This window comes from Chiloscyllium plagiosum, unplaced genomic scaffold (assembly GCF_037043375.1).
Source record: "Chiloscyllium plagiosum isolate Xiang-an unplaced genomic scaffold, Cpla_swu_hap1 HiC_scaffold_7, whole genome shotgun sequence".
Taxonomy (NCBI): domain Eukaryota; kingdom Metazoa; phylum Chordata; class Chondrichthyes; order Orectolobiformes; family Hemiscylliidae; genus Chiloscyllium; species Chiloscyllium plagiosum.
In genome coordinates this window covers 86,956,367-86,981,790 of record NW_028270145.1, presented here as the reverse complement: position 1 = coordinate 86,981,790, position 25,424 = coordinate 86,956,367, and the positions used below count along the sequence as shown (strand labels likewise).

The 25,424-nt window shown below is 38.5% G+C and overlaps 1 protein-coding gene across 1 annotated transcript in view; it reads right to left on the bottom strand.

The window, feature by feature from the left end:
• The window catches only part of arhgap15 (Rho GTPase activating protein 15), a 741,895-nt gene that overhangs the window by 635,528 nt on the left and 80,943 nt on the right, over nucleotides 1-25,424 (bottom strand). Inside the window, exon 3 of the mRNA XM_043694095.2 lies at nucleotides 21,164-21,346. Coding sequence (XP_043550030.1) covers nucleotides 21,164-21,346 — 183 coding nt within the window. The remainder of the gene's footprint in view (nucleotides 1-21,163; nucleotides 21,347-25,424) is intronic.

Genomic DNA, 25,424 nt, shown 5'->3' with positions numbered 1-25,424 from the left:
AATTGAAAGACCTTGCAGTAGAAACCAATATTTCCCTATTGTCCATCACCACTCTGTTCAGACTTTACTAACTTTTATAAACTAATCCAAATACCAGTACTTGCATGACCTATGACCTCGGCAAAAGCCAGCAGTAAGCAATCAGTAACTGGTCTACAAGTTTGTTGATGATTTGTGTGCGTGCCTGTGTGTGTGTGTGTGTGCACATATCTGTTGAGGCCTCCCTTCTGCTGAACATATTTGCAGCTGTGTACATTTAAAGATGGCATTAACTACAATGGTAAAGTTGAAAATGGCATGGCAAAAATCAAATCAGCATTGAATGCTAACTGACTTCACAATCTTCGGATTTTGCAAACTTGCAATGCAAGTATGTAACACTGGTGATAATGCCCTCAACAAAATGGCACTCACCTTGTGCTATGTTTAAAGTAGGTGGGTGCAGCCTGGACTAAGTTTAATGTCAAAACAGTAACCATCGCAGCAAAACTACAGATGCTAGAGATGCCAAATTTACTGATCCTTCCTCCCCATTTGAAACAGAAAATGTATTCTCTGAATGTTTTAACACTTAGAATATCACAATACTTTAATAACAAATATAATCTCTGTGTAAAACATATTCCAGAATGACAATTTTAGTACAACTCAATGGAAATCATCACAATAGTATGTCTATTCTAAAAATTCTGAATATTAGTCTGTAATCTCATATTAATCTGAAGTTTGTACATTTGTTTGACAGAATTTCAAACAAAAATACAACTGTTATAAAAATGAAGTACCCAATAATCAGAAGAAAAGGTTTAATGAATGATTTCCTATCAAAAATGAAAGATGCTTACCTTGTCATATTTAGCAGCTGGATGCAGAAATGCTCATTAGTTTTAAGAGGATTAATATATTTAGCTGTTGCATATTGATATCCCAATTATGTCTAATTGTATAAAAGCCATCACTCAAGGTAATAGTGCATAAACATATGAAAGTTATTAAGTATATCCCAACATGTAATAAAGTAGGTGTTAATTGGTAGCTGAGTTCTTCAGGGTATTGAGGTGGATAATCTGGCGGGAGATGGATCACTAGAAATTTTTTGCACATAATTCCATTTGCAGGCACATGCTGTGCAGCTTTCATGCTTGTCAAAACCATCTACAGTCTAATACCTTTTGCCATATGCATTGCATAAAGGCATAAAAACATCATTAGAAAACAAAGTTAAATTTTATTCCACTCTATTCCCAATTAAAAGTTACAAAGAGACATGAATCTGTTAGAAATCAGCATACTATAATATGACAACTGATGAAAATTGCTGTAAGAAGGTACCTGGTTTTGCCTTTCATTTTTTGATACTCAAGGTCAAATTAAGCAAAATGGATACCAATATATTGCTAACTTTAATTTGCTGGCACCTCAGATGAGATATGCCAATGCTGTAGACATCAATTTCATCTAAAATTTCATTTTGTTCTTACATCTTATATAATAAGTGACAAAGTCTATTAAATTAGCTTTATTCAAGGAAGCAAACACAATGTTGTTGAATCCATCACAATTTGTTTCAACTGAAGCTAGTCTGGAATTGGTTTCACTTTAACCCAAATATGGCTGGAAGCTTGTTGAGATGGTGGGGGGTGCGGTTTGTCACTCGGCTGGAGAGCTACAGGGAGACCTGCACTGCCTCGAGCAGGGAAGGTCCATCCAGTCAGTCCAGTAGTGGTGAGTACATTGGCGGACGTTTCACCTTCATTTAAGTCCACAGAGTTAGATCTCCTACCCAGTGGCAATGGCCAGTAAATCAGAGGCCAGCAGCTCTTGCACTCAGCAGCTTCACAGAGGAGGTAGTGGCTGCTGTTGGAAGAGAACCCCAGGAATCCCAGTCTAACAGACCATGGATCAAGGTGTAAGTAACGACTTGTGTAAGTTATGAGACTTTGGGGACTGCAGGGAGATGGTGGCAAGCAGATCATGGCCAAGGGAAGGTTGATAGCTTTCAGCAGATACCCCCTCACCTTATGTACAGTTCCATGATCACTGATTCCCTTTTATCGAAGAAGCTGCCCAGACGGAGCATGTTGGACATGCTCTTCGGTTCATCCCTGCAGCGGGGGCAGCTGAGGTGCTTAAGTGGCTCTTAATTGGGCACTTAGAGCTTTGAATGGCAGCAGGGAGGAAGGTGATTCATAGATCCTACAGGCCTTCTCTTATTTCCAGTGATGTGTTTTAGTCATACCTAATGAAATTCCCTTCCTGTATTCAAGCTCACCACCTCCAGGAGAAGAAGATTGCACCTAAAGTCCCCCACATGAATCATAGTTGCATGAAGTTTCATTTTAAATAAATCTGGAATAATCTCAGAATAAAACTCCTCACCTTGGAAACTGGACTGAATATAGAACACCTCAGGAAGAGGTCCTTCAGCCCACCAGGGGAGCAATTATAATGCCATTGTAAATGCTATCTGTCTGCCCTTGGTTGGAATCCCTCTATTTCCTGCCTGCTTCCAATATTTGTCTAAATGCCTCTTAAATAGTGTTGTTCTGGCTCTAACAAAAACAATCCAAGTTTTTTCCCACCTCTTCTTATAGCTAATACACTCCAATCCAGGCGACATCCTGGTAAACCATTTTTGTATCCTCTCCAAAGTTTCTACACCCTTCTTATAGTGTGGTGAACAGAACTGTACATAATACTCCAAACCTGACCTAACTAAATTCTTAAGTAGCTGCAACATGACTTGCCAGCTTTTATGCTCAATGCCTCTGTTCATTAAGAGACATATCTTTGCCATCTTATCCACTTGTGTTGCTACTTTCAGGCAGCTATAGACTTGCAGCCCAAGATCTCTCTGTATATCAATGATCTGCTATTTACTGTATACTTTGTTCTTACACTTGACCTCCAAAATGCATCACCTCACAGTTGGCTGGATTAAACCCCATCTGCCATTTCTTTGCCCAAATTTCCAACTGGTTCACATTTTGTTGTAGTCTTTGGTAACCTTCCTCACTAATCCACAACACTAGCAATTTTCATGTCATTTGAAAACTTCCTAATCAGACTACTTACATTTACATCTGCATTATGTGTTACAAACAACAGAGGCCCACAGCACTGATTCTTGAAGAACACAACTGGTCACAGAATTCTGGTTAGAATAAAACCTCTCCACAATTACCCTCTGTCATCTATTACCAAGCCAATTTTGTAACCAACTTACCAACTCTCTATGGATCCCATGTGACTTAATCTCCTGGACCAGTCTACCATTAGGGACCTTGTCAATTGCTTTAGTAAAGTTCATGTAAACAACATCCACTGCCCTAACGTGATCAATCATCTTTGTTCCTTCCTCTAAAAATGCAATCATGTTTGTGAGACAAATCATGCTGCCAATCCCTAATAAGTCAATTATTTCCAAATGTGAGTAAATCCTGTCTCTAGAAATCTTCTTGAATAATATCCCTATCGCTGATGTGAGGCTTACCAGCCTATAATTTCCTGGGTTGAAGACCTAAATGAGTGTTGGAGGTCTCGGGGGAGAATACTTGGAATCCTGAGAGTGTGTCAGATATCTTAGTTGCTTAAATGAGGTATTGCTGGTGTGGATTGAGGGTCTGTGGCTTTGTTGAGTAACTAAGAGATTGGATGCCTCCTGGGTAAGATTAGTGATTTCAGATGGTGAAAGGATCAAAGTTAACAATCCCTTTAAAGGTCATATGTTCAGCTGAGTGAGGTTAGGAGAGAGCATTGAGGGGAAAATTGAATTTTGAAGAGTCACTACTGGCATCCAATTAACAAACTGATGATTTGTCTGCTCTGCTGGACATTCACTTCATGCAGTAACAGTTACCCATATGCGTTCCAAGAAAATGCATCTCATAAGCATGCACATCTGCTAGAGAATGCTAGATGTGATTCTGGGATTGGGTAGCGATTGCTGATCAGTCTTGAGGGTGCTAATAGCTACACTAACAACCAGCTTAAGATAATGTTGAATTGTTGTGGTCATATTAAATTTTAAATTTTTGCATTTGTGCTTATGAGGGCAAAATTAATATCTTTAGCAACATGTCTGTGTTTTCAGAGATATTTGGGTTGTGTACTATCAAGTGACAGTTTTTAAATCTTGCACTAATATGAAGCAAACTCTAATACATTTTGATTGATTTGCTTTGGAAAAGTGAATGATGCTGACAAGGTCACTTTTACTTCCTCTGTGAAGGTGGTCCTGGATTTTTTTCAGAACCAATTCAATACCTATGGTCCATGGAGCTCCAGACATAATAATGTAAAGGGCCACTGTCAACATATACCCTTCATACCAGCAAATAGCTCTCATCATGTTCATGCCACCATATTTCCCTACTGCTTTAACCTCATCTTCATTCATTCACAGATACAATTTAATCTTAAATACTGGCATAGGTTCTATGTCAAACAAGAACTCTCAAAGTAAATCTTACTGCCTCATCGTACACTTTGTTAAATAAGTTCATTTGCCCTCTGTTCTAAAACATTTACATTTAATCTTGTACTTCCAGCCCTGTGTTCAGGAAATCTCAACTATCATCAGTCTGCTCCTGTTCACTCAGTCCCAGCCTTTCATACAGTTAAATAATTCAATCGTGTTACTGTATAATTTGTGATGTTCTGAAAGGAAAAGTTTTAACCTTTTGGATCTTTTGTGGGGATGATGCTCAAATGAACTAACTATATATAAAAGCCCTGTAAAGAGATGCATATTGTTTGCCAGTGTACGTCTTTCAAGGTTTTCTTTCACTGAAGAAAATTGTGTATATAGCATATCCTCATACAGATTGATCAGTGAACAGCTAATCATGTAAGTTGTATGTGGTTGAGTTAAGATTGTGCATACTTTGAATTTTCACTTCTGATTAGAAACTTAAAAACAGATCAAATTTTTTTCAACGTGTTTTCAAATGTAGTTCTAGATAACTGCTGCTTTTAATTCAACCAGACATTGAAAAATGCCTGCAACTTATCTTTTTAAGTGCCTGCATTATTGTGCATGAGATTGGAAGGAATAAATCTGTTTCTGGAAACAACACTATAGATTGACTAATCCACATGTGGCATGCCCATCACATTTAATGTCAGGATTGAATCTTAAATATACGCTTTGCCAAATCTGTTGTTCCACAAAAGACTAATCCTATAATCTTTCCAACTAAACTTAATGCAATGCAATGGGCCTGATTTACATGAAGTCAACTCCTTTACCTTGAGATTTTTCTGTTTCAATAACCCATAATAGGAATGGGAATAGGAATCTGAAAACTACTTACTAAAATGTTCATTCAAAACAACGTTAAATTAATCAAAATTTGTCTTTACGCATCTATTTGCTTGTATCTGCAAAAATGTAATTTTATGATATTTTTTCTATGCCACCGGCATGTAATATAGGTCTGTCTATAGAAACAATCTACAATTTTGAGATTTACTCCAGTTGCAGAAATTTAGTCAACTTTCCCAAGTAAGCATGAGCCACAGTTTCCATTAGCAAGCTTTTACATCCCTAAAGTCATGAAATATCCTGTTCAAAATAGTACCCGAAGACAAATATATAAAATATCTAAATCATAATGTCTCATCATTAAATTTTATGGGTCTTTTCTACAGCTTAAATAATTTATTTTGTCTCTAACTTTCAGAAATATTCTGCTGAAAATTCAACATTTTAATTAGATTAAATTCAGAAAAAAAAGCCTGACGAATGCAGAATGGGGCAACAGTAGTAACCAGAAGAGGTTTGTAGAAAAGGAACAGAAAAGTAGGAGCAAAAACATGAAATAAAATTCATTTCATTTCACGTCAAATTAAGTTGAGACAATAAAGAAAACAAAACGCATTTTTCAGGAACATTAGTCATGTCATGACCAAATTCTTGTCGAGGTCCCCAATGGTCTCAAAGAGAATACTCCAAACTGTTGAGATCTTTACAGAGAAGAGATAAATGGATTATTGTCTCTGTCGCAGTCCTCTTTCAAAAATAAAACACATTTTTGACTTTAGGGCTAAAGATATCTGTAGTATTTCAGGGTTCTGACCCATAACATCTGAGTAACAAATACTGTACTTTAATCTACATCTGAGTTATAACCTTTCTATGGAGGAGATTTTACGGATTTTGCAAAATCAGGAAACAGGATGTGCAAGGTGACTAAATTAGGTTGGAGTGAAACTTTTAATTTCCAAACAATGAATTCAGATGTGAAAGCATCTTGCAATATGGGACGTGCAACTATAGATTTTATGCAGTTGTTTCTCAGGTCAATATTTTTCCTGTTGATGTCTGCTGTACAAGGGAGTGGAGCATGAGAATGGCATCTTGCATGGAAGCTCAGGGCCGGCAAGGTTGAGTTAATGGTGAGATGAAGGTTTTGGAGTGGGGCTCTGATGAAGTGAACTAGGAAGGGCTTGGTGTCCTGAATGTGATGGATTTTGTGGGAATAGTTAACCAATGAAAAGGGAATAGTATCAGGATTTATTTTACATATGCATCTACTGCTGAGAGTATGTCTTTTAAAATGCACAGCAAAGAAGTGATATCTGAGGCTGCAAATTCAGCTCTGTCCTCCAGACTGACAAGTAGAATACCAGCTACTAAAATTAACATTCAATAAAGAGTCACAGCAAAAACATCTCATTGTTTCTTCTGCCAACTCCACTGTAACAATCAACATGTGTCAGCCATGAGGTGTGCCAATGTATCTAACTCTTTGTGCTAATCTAAGAGCATAATTATCATGCCCATAAGGATTACGTTAAATCAATGTAATATTGAATATTTACAAGTGAACTTCAAATTTGAAAAACATCCATGCTACCTTTATGTCTTTAAAAAGCCTAATGTTAAGGTGAATAGAGTTGACTGCAAAAGTTGTGGCTATAATCTAGAGCCTCATAGTTTATCATAGAGTCTCTTTCAATGTCCACCCATTATTGATGGTGGGCTACAAAAGAACCTCCTGGGCAAATAGGGAGACACTTTGAAAAGCTTCCCCCATCATGTTCTTGATTCCTGATTACGAAGGTGAAGAAAGATTATCACAGGTATGTAAGAATGTAGAGTTGTGGTTATAATAAAATCAGCCATGATCTTATTGACAGGTGGAAAAAGCTCAAAGAGGCAATTAGCCTACTCTTGTTCCTGGTTCATTCACTCGTACATGATCACACAAGTCCCCCGTGAATGTTGATGTCTTTTAAACTTTAATTGTTATCGTAAGGCAACCAGCAAAAAGCACAAGAGCTGAAATGGCATTATTTCCTGTTCTGCCATCAGAACGACCATGGAACAGTTAAAATTCTGCCCTTAACTGAGTAAGTTTTATATGATAGCATTTATTGTTAACACTATTGCAACATAGTAAGGAAACAAATCTACACAAAACTCTAACAGTAAACTTTTTCTAACAATTCAAACTCCAATTTACTTTGGATTAGAATCCAAGACATAGGGTGCAGCATTTCTTCCCATCTACGGCCTAATCACATCCCCCACTGTTACTCAATATGTTGTAAGCTACCTAACTAATGATGCTTCTCAACCAAAGATGTTATATTCCATGACTGAAAAGTTATTCCTACTCAAAATTCTAAAGATTTTGCATTTAATCTGTTTAAATCTCCACAACATTAGCAAAGGACTGTTAAGATCAGTTGCACAAGGCTGCTACAAAGCTTTTGAATGTGAGGGTAGATTTTAAGCCAGTCATATCTTAATTTTTTTATGTATTTCTAATGACCACAAATAGCAATTTTAAAAAAATCATTCACATGATATCTGGGGTAGTTGGCTAGACCAGCATTTATTGCCTGTTCCTAATTGCCCAGAGAGTAGTTGAGCGTCAACTGTATTACGATGGATCTGGAGTTACATGTAGGGCAGACAAGGCAAGGATGGAAGTTTGCTCCCTGAAAGGACCTTAATGAACCAAATAGGATTTTCCTGACAATCGGCAACAGTTTAATGGTCACCATTAGCCTCCTAATTGTAGATTTTTATTAAATTCAAATTCCACCATCTGCATGGTGGTATTTGAAACGAGGTCCCTAGAACCTATTAAGTAAACTAGTAATACCGCAACACATTTGATACTATCACAATTACAGCACTTCTTAAAAATACACCTTTCGAATCAACAGACAAAATATAAAATACATCTGAGATAGCACACTTGATAACCATATTGTAAGCAGACTTAAACCTTACTACACAAACTATGGATTATTGATATTTCTAATCAAGCTGTTCAGACATGTTATGATACACTTCTGGAGTAGGTGGGACTTGAACCCAGGTCTTCTGAACAACCCCCATAAGTGTTCCTACAAGAACCATCCTTAAGTATTATAGAGTTATAATTGATGGAGATCAAATAATGTTATTTTTAATCATTTTAAACTCACTATAATATATCCTATTGTTGGAGACATTGACTATAATGTTTCAGTTATTTGCACTTTATACTACCAACTTTACATTAAAATGATTGTAGGTTTTGCAATAAGTTTTGTACTGTAATATTGTGAAAAGGTATGAGCCATGTATAATATTAACTTGTTTGGACTGTAAACAGTACTGCTTTCACAGTTAATGCAAACTAATTAATGTCAAGCTTGACACTTTGAGATCATTAATATTTAAGCAGGATTTAGGCACGACCAAATGGAACTCAAAACAATGCTGGTTCCTGTCGAAAGAACAGCACAGAGCTTTTAGATATTGTTACTATGTCATTGCACTACATTGACTGCATCGTTTTAGCAAGTGACTGTTTCCAGGCAGTACTGTCATTGTGGTCATGAGTATCACTTTAAATCAGCATTTTATCGAAGATTTTACAGGTATTCTTATATGAAACATCTGTATTTTAGGCATATGTAACCTGTTTGCTGTTTGTAGGCAGATAATATTTTCCAATTCCAATACCAATCAAAGATTTTTTTTAACATAAGCTTTCAAGCACAATTTTAGTATGCTCCTAATATTAATTAGGACAGCTTATATGTTTTTACATTTCGTTGCAGTAATCTGGGAGGATTGGCAGAAGGCTCAACAATGTGACAACTGAAGAAGAAAAAATTATGGCATTCTGAAAACTACGAGACTTCCATCTCACTCATTGTTTCTTTGCTTTGGCTGAACAATATTCATAGAGGATTAGTAAGACATTTAACTTTCATAAAGTTGATCAAAATAAATTTCAATTCTCTTTGCCTTCATAAAATGGGAGTTTCTTCCATGTAAACTAATATTTCCTGTAAAGAGTACGAGTGCTCAAGAGTTTATATGGTGGGCCTCAAATCTGTTTGTCATGATTTACTGAGCTTCATTATGACAGTGAGACTGAAATATATTAATTGCACACTTTATATCATACTGAGCTGCATCTGGGGCTCTGAATTTTAAATTATAAATGGTAGAAATGTATTACAGCAGAGTTATTTTCAGAGCTACAATTATGTGACTCTGCTGTAAACCTCCACTGTTTATGGTGGAATGATCCAATTGAGATAGTGGGCCAGATTGTCATGGTCACTGTGGGAAACAAATGTATGCAGGATCTAAAAAAAAATCATACAGCAAGTTATCCCCATTCATTCACTCAACTATTTTCCCCAAGGGTAGCGGCTGGAATAGGCCCATTGTGATCCCTCCTGAGGTAGGGTTATTGTCAATTTTCACAGAAGTGTTTGAGCTTTAGCAGCTTTCTCATTTTACACTAGCTGTATGGGGTTGTGAAGCATGAATTGGAAGTGGGAAGAATTTAAACGTCAAGTGAGATATTTTTCTCACTTTCACCATTCATCATTAAATGCCGTATCATGAATTATATCTGTGTTCTGTAAGGTGAGTTATGATAGTGCTGTGAGTGGAAGGTAAAACTATCACCTAAAAATGCATTTGCCAGATTGTCACTTCTACCAAATTTTATAGAATCCCTATAGAGTGGAAGCAGGCCATGCAGCCCATTGAGTCCACACTGACCCTCCAAAGAGCATCCCACCCAGACCTACCCTCCCTCCGTTATTCCTGTATCTAACAAAAATAACCTACATGTCCCTGGACAGTATGGGCAATTTAGCATGGCCAATCCAGCTAACCTGTACATCTTTGGACCATGTTAGGAAACTGGAGCACCTGATGTAAATCAATACAGACACACGGAGAATGTGCAAACTCCACACATACAATCACCTGAGGCTGGAAGTGAACCAAAGTCCCTGATGCTGTACTAACCATTAAGCCACCATGTCATCCCCTTGACTAGCACTGTCAAGTAAAAGAGCAACATCATGAATGTGGAAAAGTCTTCAGGTTAATTTTTTTTAAATTTCATCTTATGACTATGATATTTCATACTATTAAAAGGATAGCTAAATATTACAATCATGTGTAAATATTTAAGCATTTATCATTTAACCCCAAAAATTTATCTTTGGTGTTCTCCTAAAAGAATTATGCAAGTTCGAAACACTTATTGTAGGCCTTTAGCATCTGCAAGGGCTTAATTCTGGAAAACTATTGCAGCCATCAGCAGCTCCATTGGAATACCACAAGTTTGTATAATTCGTGACTTGACTCACCCACCAAGACAGTGTCGAGCATTTTGTGGCATATATAAACTATGTTCTGCAAAAGGAGATTAGGATAAACTATTCACAAATCCCATTGTCTGGAAAAATTCAAAGTATGACACAATACTAAACAGTGTATGTGAAGAAGAACTAACTGAGAAACAATGCCTACAAACTTTCCAGAGTTTAATTGAGGTCTATATGCCTGTCATAGAGTCATAGAGGTGTACAGTCCGAAAACAGACCCTTGGATCCAACATGTCCATACCGACCAGATATCTCAACCCAATCTAGTCCCATCTGCCAGCACTTGGCCCATATCCCACCAAACTCTTCCTATTCATAAACCCATCCAGATGCTTTTTAAATGTTGCAATTTTACTAGCCTCCACCACTTCCTCTGGCAGCTCATTCCACACACGTACCACCCTCTGTGTGAAAACGTTGCCCTTTTATATTTTTCTCCTCTCACCCTAAACCTATACCTTCGAGTTCTGGACTCCCCAATCCCAGGGACAAGACTTTGTCTATTTATCCTATCCATGCCCCTCATGATTTTATAAACTTCTATAAGGTTATCCCTCAGCCTCCGAGACTCCAGGGAAATCCTCCAACCCTGGCAACACACTTGTAAATCTTTTCTGAACCCTTTCAAATTTCACAACATCTTTCCGATAGGAAGGAGACCAGAATTGCATGCAATATTCCAACAGTGGCCGAACCAATGTCCTTTACAGCCGCAACATGACCTCCCAACTCCTTTACTCAATTCTCTTACCAATAAAAACAAGCATACTAAACGCCTTCTTCACTATCCTTTCTACCTGCGACTCCACTTACAGAAGCTATGAACCTGCACTCCAAGATGTCTTTGTTCAGCAACACTCCCTCGGACCTTAACACTAAGTGTATAAGTCCTGCTATGATTCCCAAAATGCAGCACTTCACATTTACCTAAATTAAACTCCATTTGCCTCTTCTCAGCCCATTGGCCCATCTGATCAAGATCCCATTGTAATCTGAGGTAACCTTCTTCACTGTCCACTACACCTCCAATTTTGGTGTCATCTGCAAATTTACTAGCTATACCTCTTATGCTCACATCCAAATAATTTATATAAATGACGAAAAGTAGTAGACCCAGCACCGTTCCTTGTGGCACTCCACTGATCACAGGCTTCCAGTCTGAAAAACAACTCTCCACCACCACCCTCTGTCTTCTACCTTTGAGCCAGTTCTGTATCCAAATGGCTAGTTCTCCCTGTATCCCATGAGATCTAACCTTGCTAACCATTCTCCATGGGGAACCTTGTTGAACACCTTACTGAAGTCAATATAGATCACATCTAGCACTCTGTCCTCATCAATCCTCTTTGTTACTTCTTCACAAAAACTCAGTCAAGTTTGTGAAACATGATTTCCCATGCACAAAGCCATACTGACTATCCCTAATCAGTCCTGACCTTTCAAAATATATGTACATCCTGTCCCTCAGGATTCCCTCCAATAACTTGCCCATCACCAATGTCAAGCTCACTGGTCTATAGTACCCTGGCTTGTCCTTACCACCTTTCTTAAACAGTAGCACCACATTAGCCAACCACATCTGTGATTATCGATGTAACAAGTATCTCAGCAAGAGGCCCAGCAATTACTTCCCTAGCTTCCCACAGAGTTCTAGGGTACACCTGATCAGGTCCTGGGGATTTATCCACTTTTATGCATTTTAAGACATCCAGCACTTCCTCCTCTGTAATATGGACAGTTTTAAGATGTCACCATCTATTTCCCTAGATTCTATAACTTCAATGTCCTTTTCCACAGTAAATACTGATGCAAAATACTCAACCAAGCAAACAAGGTAACTGTAATGTTACAACTTAGAGACTACAGATTGTCAGAACATATGGTAAAGTTGATGCCCCATATGAATAGGATCAGAAAAGTTGAGCCATTAGTTCAGTTGAAGCCCTCAGTTCCAGTTGATATAACTCAAAAGGAATGGACAACATGAACTATATGCCAAACACTGATCTTTGTGCAAATGAAAATATAATCCCTATTTGCATCTTATACAAGGTGTACTCAGGAAACTGGAACAGCAAGGTGCAATCCACACAAGCTATGCTAACTGCTTACAATAGGTCTGGGATTACATGCACCATCATTATCTGCCTTAAATGCTAATAAGGATCATTGGGTTGGACACCCAAAGCACTCTACATCGTTGAAATAGGTGGACCTTTTATTATTGGTTTACCTGTATGCACAGATCTACATATTCTTATGGTCTACAAGATAATGAAGCAGAGCTGAAAATGTGTTGCTGGAAAAGCGCAGCAGGTCAGGCAGCATCTAAGGAGCAGGAGAATTGATGTTTCAGGAATGAGCCCTCATTCCTGAAGAAGGACTCATGCCCGAAACGTCGATTCTCCTGCTCCTTGGATGCTGCCTGACTTGCTGCGCTTTTCCAGCAACACATTTTCAGCTCTGATCTCCAGCATCTGCAGTCCTCACTTTCTCCAAGATAATGAACCAGTCAGTTGCAAAGCTAGGTTCACATGAATCACATATATTCTGACCACAGCTGAGCAAAGCAGAAAGACCTGATGATGATTAGCTCCGAACTCAAAAACAGCATCATTGGAAAGTGACAATGCATCCAACAGGTCCTCAAACTGATAAATTTATTCTGGTTACTCAGAGATGAACAAGGACACTCCAAGAATGTAATATTCAAAGGTAAATACATTGTATTTCTGCAAGCTCTACATCAAGATGTGCTAGATATATACATGTAGGTTACGTGGTGCAGAAAAAACTCAAGAAATTGATGGTATAAATTTATTTAAAGGCCTGGCATTACTAAGAGCATCAATTAATGATTCAAGTCATGTGAATCATGCCAATTTTAAGATTCTGAACTATTGAGAGGACTTTTCTTTCTACACAGGATTCCTTCTAAGCCACGGGGTGGCACGGTGGCTCAGTGGTTAGTACTGCTGCCTCACAGCACCAAGGTCCCAGGTTCAATCCCAGCCTCGGGCAACTGGAGTTTGCATATTCTCCCCGTGTCTGCGGGGGTTTCTTCCGGGTGCTCCGGTTTCCTACCAGAGTCCAAAGAGGTGCAGGTCAGGTGAATTGGCCACGCTAAATTGCCCATAGTGTTAGGTGCAATAGTCAGAGGAAATGGGACTGGGTTGGTTACTCTTCGGAGGGTCAGTGTAGACTTGTTGGGCCAAAGGACCTGTTTCCACACTGTAGGAAATCTAATCTAATCTATGATGCAAGACTGCAACTGATACTTATCATGGCTATGGTCACAATTACATTCTAGTGACTGAATATTTCACTAACTTCCCTCTTGAGTGATAAATGAAAGGTAGTACTAGTACAACCGTTGCTGATGTTTTCTGCCAGATTTAGTAGGTTCGGTGTGCCTCATTAAATTATATCCATCAACACCCTTTCAAAACATGCAAGAAATACAGTGCTCAACATATTATCTCCTCTCATCACTACCCTCAGTTGAATTGTCTCACAGATTGCATTGTTAGTAGTAGAAAAAACAAGTCTTTTGGATAACTGTGTTAAATCTGCGTGCTACTCCTGTTGGCAAAAGTTTACACTCACCAACAGCTCTCAGATTTGCAAGGCAAATTCATTTAGTCATTTCTTTTCACACCCTCACTACCCAATGAATTGTGCATGTCATACGTTGGAAAGAAGGGACAAAATGGTACAAGAGTTTGGCCAACCAGCATGCAGGCAGTTATCCAAACATGAACCAGGACAAAACATAAAATAAAAGTTTAAAATTTTTGCATGAGTTTATGGAAATGTTATATTTTGGCTTTTTCCAGCTTATGTCATATAATGCTGTAATAAGCAATAATCAAGTCTCCCAAAGATAAAGATGAAATATCTGCACAGCATGACATCAACCACCCATCACATAGGAGAGTCAATTGAATACTGAAGGTATGATGCCAAGCAACAACTGCACATCTACAACAAATAATACATACGCTTCTGTGATGACATCGCAGAGTGAAGCTACCCCGCAAAGCCAAGATAACTGTATAAGAACTAGATATAGTCATATTATATGTCTATTAAGGTGTTATCTGAAAGTATAGAGACAATACATCTCTATGGATAATTGTATATATTTATATGAAAGACACCTCCCATTCTTTAAAGAGAAAAAATTAGAAGTTGCATTGTGGCATTGATTCCAGAACAAGCAGATCTGTACATTTAAGACAATTACATGGTACATGTGGCATTTTGGTACAAAGGTACTAGCCTGGCCTTCAGTCATTCTCTATTATCTTTGCACTAATATACTGCGCTCAGTCAGCATGTGTGTATAATGCAGAGTAACATCAGTAAAACAGAACTCAGATTGTGTATACAAGTCTGTGATATTATAGCTTTGTAAGTATTTATTGTTCTAAATATACTTCAAGATATCTGACTCAACACAAACCTGACTATCTGTGGTATACATCACATGGGCTAACATATAAAAACCACAAATTGCCTCAGAATAGTTACAATAATAACAGATTTGTAGAAATAGGAAAGGCAATAATAACTTCTGCAATTTACAATTACAATTTAACATATTTTAAAACTATTATCACATGCAACTATAATATGAGATGCAGAGAGAGGGGGAGGGAAGAAATTCTAAGGACAGGAAGCATAGCGTACTGGATGACTTAATGAAGTAGGATGTGAAATCTTGATTTTTCTCACGGTGGTTTGAGATGCAGCGATAAAGTCAGTGGTGTGTTTGTGGTGTGTTGCACATTATACCGACCTGTGGCAGCTTCATGCTTGTAATGCACTAGCATGAAATGAATACCCAAGATTGTGAAATAGTTTTCAATAAAGTCCGACCTTCAATAAAAGGTGAGTAATGCACAAGAACCTCATGGCACCCAGTTCACAGGCATTAAAATGTAGTGTTCAGCAGTTCACTTTGTGTGGTTTTGTATACTATCAGCAATTTTTCCTGTTTCGCTCTGCATTACCAGGGAGAGAAGTAGGCAAATGAATTCTTGAAGCTTGGGACTGACAAGAATAAGTCAACAATAGATGGAAGTGGGATTGAGGCAGATTCAAACAGGGATACATAGGAATTCAGCAGAGGACAATGTGGGTGCAGAGGAATGGAGAAGGTGGAGGATAGAAATGGGTTGGACCTGGATAATTGGGTGTGTTTGCAGTGACAGTTGTGGGGTGGGGTTGGGAAAGGGTGGTTGGTGCTGAAGGTGTTGTTGAGAACAATCAGTCTGGGTAAGTTTGTCTATGGGCAGTGCTGTCCAAACATGCATGGATCTCAGGGAGTTAGTTGCCAGCGTCCTTGCAGGGCTTTGACATCAACTTCAATATTTCAATTACTAATGCTGAGATTGCTCTGGCATAATGTCCTTTACAGCGCATTGGTTGGAGGATCCGCTAAGTCTGTAAGTTCGGGTATGCCACATGGATGGTTAAGTGCTACAATGGACACCAGTATAAACATTCAATAAAGACTGGGCAAAGAAACAAAGTTCAGTAAAATTTGCTGCTTTTTCTTCGACGTACACTGGTAAGTGCAAAAGTGCAGGGGGAACACTTTTTCCCCTCACACAGTGAGCAGTAAAGCCCATATCATCATGAGCCTATCAGATTTTCAAGTGGGTTACTGATGTTTGCTCTTTGGAAGCTACTAGCCAATTAGAAACCAGCAGCCACTGTGATTCAGCTATACATCTCTGGAGTAACAAGCCACTCGATTAACTTCCACTCTCATTCTGTCCTCACCACTTTGCATGAGAGGAAGAGATAATAAAGAAAGTGTCTCTAATTCCCATGTAATCATCAATGCATGCCAATCATGAGGCCTATCAGTACACTTAGCTCTGTGACTAAGCTATTCTTAACAATTAATGACAATGCATACTTGAATAAAGTTAAATCAATGTAATGTGAAATATTTACAACTGAAATTTAATTTTGCAAAATGCTCATGTCAATTTAGTGTTTCCAATTCGTATGTTATTTGTTATTGAGCTGGTCAAGAAATTTGTGATCATGATGCAGTCTTTTTTGTTTGGCCAATGTCTCTTTAAAAGGTTGTGCATAGATGCAGTATTGTCAGCTGATGATTGGTTTTCCTTATACAAAGCATCCCCAGTCACTAATTTGAATGTAATTTCTGCTGGAAATTAGATTTCATTTCTAAGCACATGGGAAAAGGCAACAAGAGAGAGAAAAAAAAAGTGGTATACAGTCCCAGTTAAGACACTGAGCATGGTACACTGTGACTCTAGACTAGAGCGGTGCTGGAAAACCACAGCAGGTCAGGCAGCATCCGAGAAGCAGGAAAATCGACGTTTTGGGAAAAGATATAGAGATGAAGGATTTTTGCCCGAAACGTCGATTTTCCTGCTCCTCGGATGCTGCCTGACCTGCTGTGCTTTTCCAGCACTGCTCTAGTCTACACTCTGGTTTCCAGCATCTGCAGTTCTTGTTTTAACCATGGTTCACTGTGAACAAATCTAGCCCATGTTTCTGGTCAAGTGCAGGAGCCACCTCTGTTTTATCATTTTACAAAGTGATTTTCCAATTCATGTGCTCAATGTGATCTCCTTTTCTCACCATTCACTAACTTCAACATATATGCAACAGGGAAATATAAATTATATTGTCATTTATAACAATTTGTAAATCTGAATCTGTATACAGTCTGCCAGGCCCATTAAAAAACGTTCTCCATTTCTCCATTTTAAGCTATCATTTATGGAAAATATTAAGAAACTAAAAAAGAAAAGGTGACCAGTTGTCAGAACTCAGTTCTACAGTTTTTCTCGACAGTATTATCACTTATGAAACAGCTTAAAAGTATTCCATTGAAAATGATTTAATCAGCAGACTGTGTCCAGCTAACAGACCTCTGCTTTGCCTGCCTTAGGGTCCATGTCAGACTTGATTGTGAGCCAGTTTGTCTTGTGAATGTTAAATGCATGCCTGCTTGAGATTATTGTTGCTTCATGTTACAAATGGGTTCCGTCATAGATTAACACGTTAAATCTGGCGTTTATTTTTAATAAAGGGAGCTGTATCCTCTAATGTTCTGCCAATGCCTTGACAATTACTGTCATTTTTCATACAAAGCTAGTGGTAGCCCTTTATCAAGGGCCAGATAATGTGCTCAAAATAACAGTGAGGCTAAAGGTGTCCACCGTTACTAAAGTGTAAATTGAACGGCAGCTTCCAGCAACTTGCAATAAAGTTCCACTTAGGCCATAGTTACAGTATTACATTCAGTTATCTTAATTAGAATCCTTCAGGAAGGATATAAGGGTTCTTGAGAGGATGCAGAGGAGATTATTCCATAAAGTTCTAGAGATGAAGGATTTTAGCAAGAAGGTTTTTTTTGTTCACAGGAGTTTTGACGTCATAGAACATAGAACATAGAACATAGAAAAATACAGCGCAGTACAGGCCCTTTGGCCCTCGATGTTGCGCCGATCCAAGCCCACCTAACCTACACTAGCCCACTATCCTTCATATGCCTAGCCAATGCCCGTTTAAATGCCCATAAAGAGGGAGAGTCCACCACTGCTACTGGCAGGGCATTCCATGAACTCATGACTCGCTGAGTAAAGAATCTACCCCTAACATCTGTCCTATACCTACCACCCCTTAATTTAAAGCTATGCCCCCTCGTAATAGCTGACTCCATACATCACTGGCTAGGACTGAACCATTGCTTCCAGTACTATAAGAATAGTGCACTAAAATCACTCACTGCTCTGTCACTTACATTACTGTCGAAAGAGAATTCTAAGATTTTGAGCCAGTGACCCAGGAATGGTGCAATAGTTTCAAGTCAGGTTTGTGTGTGGCTAGGGTGGGGAACCTGCACATGATAGTGTTTCATACATAAATTGCATTAGTCCTTCTGGGTGGCAGAGATTGTGTGTTTGGAACATATTGTTTTGTGCTCACTTCGGCTGCACATATACTAAAAAAGTGGAATGTGTTGTTGAAGAATCCTTGGTGAGTTGCTACAGCATAGTGATACATAATGCTGCCACAGTGCATCAATAGTGGAGAAAGTGAATGTTTAAAGAGTGGATGGGTGCCAATCAAATGGAGCGCTTTAGTTTGGATGGTGTCAAGCTTGAGCTATACATATTCAGGTGAGTGAAGAACACCATATTCTTCACCTAGGCCTTGTAGATGTTGTTAAGGCTTTAGGGAATCAGCAATTACACTACTTGCAACAGGATTTGCCATGCTCTTGTTTCAACAGTTTTTATCGGGTTGGTCCATTTTAGTTTCTGGTCAATGGTCAACCCCAGGATATTGATTTGTGGTAACTAAGTGCCCGAAATGTCTGGTAAATTTTAGTTATCACTAAGAAAACCTCATAGCATTAAGAAGTAACTTTAACAAAAGTGTAGTGTCAATCCTTTATTGCTTAATGGTTGTTGGCAATTTAAAGTAACAACTAATAATTTTTCATTATGTAATTTCATTTCTTCCTTTTTCAATTTTTTGTTTTAATTTCACTCTTTAATGTCTCTCTTTAACAACTGACATTGACTTTACTGAACATTTCGAATTCAGACTTAGTGCTGTTTATTAACATTTCTTCAGGAGATATACTTTCTTGCCCTGTCTGAAGGTACCAGATTCTCTCTGGAGGTCATTGGGCATTTTCAATAGTTAGGTAACAGCAAACGCCAGTACAAATCCCTATTGAAGTCTAAGTTCAAGTTTAATGAATGACTGACACAAAAGCGTAACCATTAAAGTATTTGTGACAATTCCACAAGGAACCATTTTTGACTTGAAATTCAGTTATGCCAGGTTCCAAGGTTCTGGAAAGTGCACAAAATAATGCTTTAAGTCTAAAACCTTCTTGGGAATAAGTCCCAAACCACCTCAGAAAATTATTCTTCAGACTTCATACTGTTCTTAGTAATTCCTGTGTTCACCACTTCCATAAGCCTCCACTTTTGTGTATTTAAAAATGTTTCCTCTGCAATAAATTTGATTGAATATTGGCTATAGCAGCCTTTCAGTTTTGGCAATTTTAGGTACAACAACACTTTCTCTATCTTTGGTCTGGATGATCAGTTACTTGGCCCATCAGATCAGAATGAGACCATACGAAATAGAAATAGGAGCAGGAATTCTATTCTGCTAATCAATAGAAGCATGGATGACCCAACACTCCTCACATCCACTTTCCTACCTTTTCCCCACAATCTTTGATTCCCCCACTGATCAAAAATCTATCTCAGTCTTAAATTTCTACAAGTACTTTGCCCCCTCAGCTGTTTGTGGCAAGGAGCTCCAAAGATTCAGAACCCTCTGAGAGAACCAGAACCTCCTTCTCTCAGTCTTAAATTGGGAACCCTTTATTCTGAGATTATGCCCTCTGGTCCTAGATGTTTCCATGAGGTGAAACATCCTCTCAGCATTTACTCTGTCAAGCTCATTCAGATTCCTATATGTTTCAATGCCAGTATCTCTCATTCTTCTCAAGTTCAATGAATAGAGCCCCAGCCTTTGCTCATAAATCAAGTCCCTTCATATCACGGATCATTCTAGTGAACCTTCTCTGAATTGCCTCCAATGGAATGATATCTTTCCTCAGATAAGGGAACTAAAACTGCTCACAGTACTCCAGATGTGGTCTCACCAGCACCTTGTATATTTGTATTAAGCAGCAGAGGGGATAAAGTACAGGAAACACTAAAAATCAGGATGCCACCCATATCGTGGAGATTTAACCATCCATGACAAAAATTCAAAAAGCTGAATAGCAATATGATTGACAATCCTATTGTCATGGTTAAGGTGTCAACTCACTTAGAGTAGCTCTTTTATCGACCAGACCACTTCATCTCTATGCTTCAGTTAAAATTGTGAGTGACCAGATGCAAATTCTGGATTTATACATCCACTGAACCAGATCTACAAATATCCTAAGGTGTACATTCAGGTCTATTCATTAGCCATGTCAGACTTATTTGAAACTGTTCTATTTTGTTAGTCTTTTTCAGCCGGTATGCATGGACACAGTGCAGAAACCAATTATAAATAGCAATTCCTGAATGAATGTGATCAATGTGATCAGTGTATAGTTGAATACATCAGCAGGAGCCAGATTTAACCCTGTGGAGCTCTGCATCTCTAAAAACAATCAATTCATCATAACAATGTATGTGACAAGCATGACTTAAAAAAGCTCATGAAAAACCAACACAACTTTCTTGATAAATCCCACATTTCAGTCAGAATGTGAAAAATCATGAAAGCAGCAATTTCTGCTGCTGTCCATATCTACAGGTCATTCGATATTGCCAGACAACATCATCGTTTTGATTCTTATTTGTGAATGCCGTTTATTTGGATAAAATTTAGAAAACATTTTGAAATATAGTTCACCCACCATTCAACAAAATGAAAACCTGAAATTGCTTGCCAGCAACCATTTCCCACATTTTTACCAAATGTGGTATTGTCTACTCACCGGTAATTTGAGTGGGCTGGAGTCAGTGAGAACCATTGACTTTGTCTGGCTGAGACGATCACAGTTAGCGGCTGCACTTTTCACTCTCCGCTGTACTGCAGAAGGACTAGCTTGGGATGAGGAAATATGCTCGGTGGTGGATGTTGGCTGGGCATTTGGTTTTGGTTGTGGTGTTGGTCCAACCTTTGGAAAGAAATAAGGAATTCATGCTTAGAAGCTGAAATTAATTCACACAAAATGTTTATTATCTGAATATCTATATTGCCTCAGTATGCTTACTGCCAATCATACTTTGCAACCTTATTTACTGTCTGTTAATAATTTCCTTTTACCTTCATTCAGTATGATCACTGTGTCAGAATTTAATCATTATAATGAGTTTGTTAACTGGGGTGTGTTGAATGAAGTGACCTTGGGTCCAGTTTCAAAGTTTCTTGAAAGTGGAGTTGCAGGTAGTCAGGTAGTGAAGAAGGCATTTGGTATGCTTGCCTTGGTCAGTGCCTTAAGAATAGGAATTGGGACATCATGTTGCAGCTGTACGGGACATCAGTTAGGCCACTTTTGGAATATTGCATTCAATTCTGATCTCTCTGCTACAGAAAAACTTGAAAGGATTCAGAAAAGATTTACAAGGATGCAGGGGGGTTGGAGAGTTTGAGTTATAGGGAGAGGCTGAATAGGCTGAGCATATTTTCCCTGGAGTGTCAGAGGCTGAAAGGTGACCTTATAGGTTTATTAAATCATAAGGAGTATGGATAGGGTGACTAGCCAAGGTCTTTTTTTCCCCAGGGCAGGAGAGTCCAAAACCAGAGGGCACAGGTTTACGGTGAGAGGGCAAAGATTTAAGAGGAACCTAGGGGCACCTCTTTCATGCAGATTGTGGTGTGTGTATGGAATGAGCTACCAGAGGAGGTGATAGAGGTTATACAACTACAACATTTAAAAGGCATCTGAATGAATATATGAATAGGAAGAGTTTAGAGAAATATGGGCTAAATGATGGCAAATAGGGCTGGATTAATTTAGTATATCTGGTCAGTGTGGATGAGTTGGACTGAAGGATCTGTTTCCATGCTGTACATCTCTATGACTCTAATGTGCTGAATATTAGAAGGGGGAACGTTTGAATGCTTCAGATCAAAAGCAATCAGAACCTTTCCCTGAACCTGGAGTGATTGCATCACCAGCAAATGCTGAGTGTAGGAATTTCTGAAAAGGCAGGAACACAAACCCCTCAATGATTAGGTAAAACCTGAAAGTGCCGGGAAAACTCAGCATGCCCGGCAGCATCTGTGGATTAAAAAAAAGTTAATGTTTCAACTATAATGTTCGTCTTCTTTACCCAGTAGTGACCAGACACTAAACTGAAACCTCCATATTCTCTCAAGTTCAGTTCCAAATCAAACCAAATGTTGGGACCACAACTGTTGACTTTATACATTAGTGAAGTAACTGAGGGCAGATGACACAAAGATAGAAAATGTTATTTAGACTCAAACCATTTACTCTCTTTCTCTTGTCACAGATGCTGCCAGTAGCTGCTGAGTTTTCCCTGCACTTTTTGTTTTTATTTCAGGTTTTCTGCAGCTGTGATTCTTTGCTCCTGTTTTAACTAATAACTAAATAATTTATTTGCTTTTCATCTGTTAGACATAAAACTAAAGTTTTGAAAATTTGGCTGATATTAATTTACAGATAAGTGGTCCTCCCAATTTACTGCACTAGTAACAGCTTACCATCTCAAACATTTTCCTGCTATTTCTAATCCTGATTTACTGATTCTCAATCCACACCCGTACTGTAGATATTGGCATATATATGCAACTTATACCAGACGAACAAAATAATGGCAGTGCAGTAAGCCCCAACGTAAGTTTTCTAATTTAGCCTTCTTCTGCTTTAACATCACAGACATAATAGGACATGTATGCACACTGGTGCAGGGATTTGAGCTTTTTCATTCTTTTATGCCAGGGGCAATGTAGCAACTGAAACAACTTTGGATAAGGGAGAGCTGTTTGATTAAACTTAAAGCAACAATGATTTACCTTCAAATTCTGCAGCACACTTTTGTGAAATCTATCGCATGAGCAATTTTTTTCTGTGGTCCCCACTTAACCTTTCACATTGGCTGAGCCCCATCCATTAATTTTCTCTCCCCTGTTCACCAATGCTCCGAGTCATCATTATCCTCGATGACTTTCCCACTTGCTAGTCATTCCCCTCACTTGCCACTTCTCCTGGTAGCTTCTTTCTTCCCTGACACTCCGTTCACAATTACTCTTACTCCTTCACTTCCTCCCCCTCATTGCTTCTCTCCTAAGCCCTTGCTCACGCGTGTACTTCGGAAACAAGTGGCAAGTGGAAAGGAAAGGGAAGCAGCAAAAAGGAGGTGCTGAGTCTAATGGTCAGAGATTGAAATGCATTGAGAGGCAGTGAATGGGAGGGTCGGCAAATGATAGGGTTCGTGAGAGAAGCTTTGAGTGTAAGGGTCAGAGACTGGGAGAACCAGCAAGCGAGAAGGTCGGTAAATAGAAAGGTCAGGGCAGTGGGTGGAAAGTGCGAGAGGTTACGATTGAGAAGGCAGAGGAGCAGGAGGCAAGGAAAGGGGACGGGAGGGAGAGACAGGTGGGAGGACAGCATAATTCTTTTATATCTTAAACTTATGTTATTTGGAAAGTTACTTCAGTGACCAATGCAGAAATATAAAATGTAATTTAGGAACTACAGTATACTATTTCAACTTATGTGGCATAATGTTTCAATTGGCTTTCTGATGAGAGAAGTCTGGCAGATTCAAATGACAACTTTTATATTAGTTATAGTGTGCAAGTCTCATTTGCTTAACTTTGTTTTACATAAAGTCACACTTTTCAGGAACGCAATAACAATGTTAAGTTAGGAATTATGGTGGACCATCGCATGTGCTCCATTATTCTGTTATGTCATGATTGGTTTGTAACTGAGTACCATTTACCCACCTCTGTTTCATTACTCTTGATATTAGCTCGCAAAAATCTATTGCTATCTGTCAATATTTATAGTTTGCATTGACAGTATTAATAACATTTTGGCAAAGCTCATTTCTGATTTTGATTTAGAGGATGCTGTGTAAAGTTATGTTATAGACTGACTCCACACCACTTCCTAGCTAAAAAAGGCAGGGCTCCGGGAATGCATGATGGTTACATTTTGAAAATAACAAAGAGTTGACAACAGAAATTAAGAATGAAGATTAGATGTTACCATTTTAAATCCTGTTTTGCTTTCATTTCTATTGCATGGCAATTATATAATGTCACATTTGGGCAATTTCAGTCAAATTACAGTTTGCACCATTAAGAAACAGAAACTACTTTGCATTCATTCAAAATGAGAGTATGACTCTCAGAGATATTTAAAACTAAATTGCTTGACATTTCTATTCCGCATCATCAAATCTGAAAGGACAGCAGCTTGACATCATGAGCACAAACAGGATTCATCAAGTCAACAAATGTAACATTTTACCTCATCTTTAATTCAAATGAAGATAATAATATAAAAGCTGCATTGAGAAAATTTACATTAATGCTGCTGTAATATCTGCTGCTGTATAAACTTGCTGCAGCACATCCTGCCAAAACGTCATGGCATTTTTTCATCAAGATAATCAGCTGATATCAACATCTTTAGATTAGATTACTTACTTACAGTGTGGAAACAGGCCTTTCGGCCCAACAAGTCCACACCAACCCGCCGAAGCGCAACCCACCCAGACCCATTCCCCTACACCTAACACTACGAGGAACTTAGCATGGCCAATTCACCTAACCTGCACATTTTTGGATTGTGGGAGGAAACTGGAGCAAACCCACGCAGACACGGGGAGAACATACAGAGAGTCGCCTGAGGCGGGAATTGAACCCGGGTCTCTGGCGCTGTGAGGCAGCAGTGCTAACCACTGTGCCACTGTGCCACCATGCCACCCATATCTTGCACAATGTTTCTAAAAATTATCAACTTTTACAACTTTTAAATTGCATTTTACTATGAGAGTAAATAATGGACATCCTATCCGACACCAAAAAGCTAATTAATATCATTTTTGTTTTCAGTGAAACAACTTGATTATTGCACAGAAGTGTAGTTATTGACATGCAAATAGTTGGTTAGTACAAATGCAGCAAAGAATAAAATCAATGCATTTCAAACCACAGATTTCATACTGTAGTTCCAATAAGAGGTCAAAAGTTGAATCTTTGTGCTAGTAACAATTGCA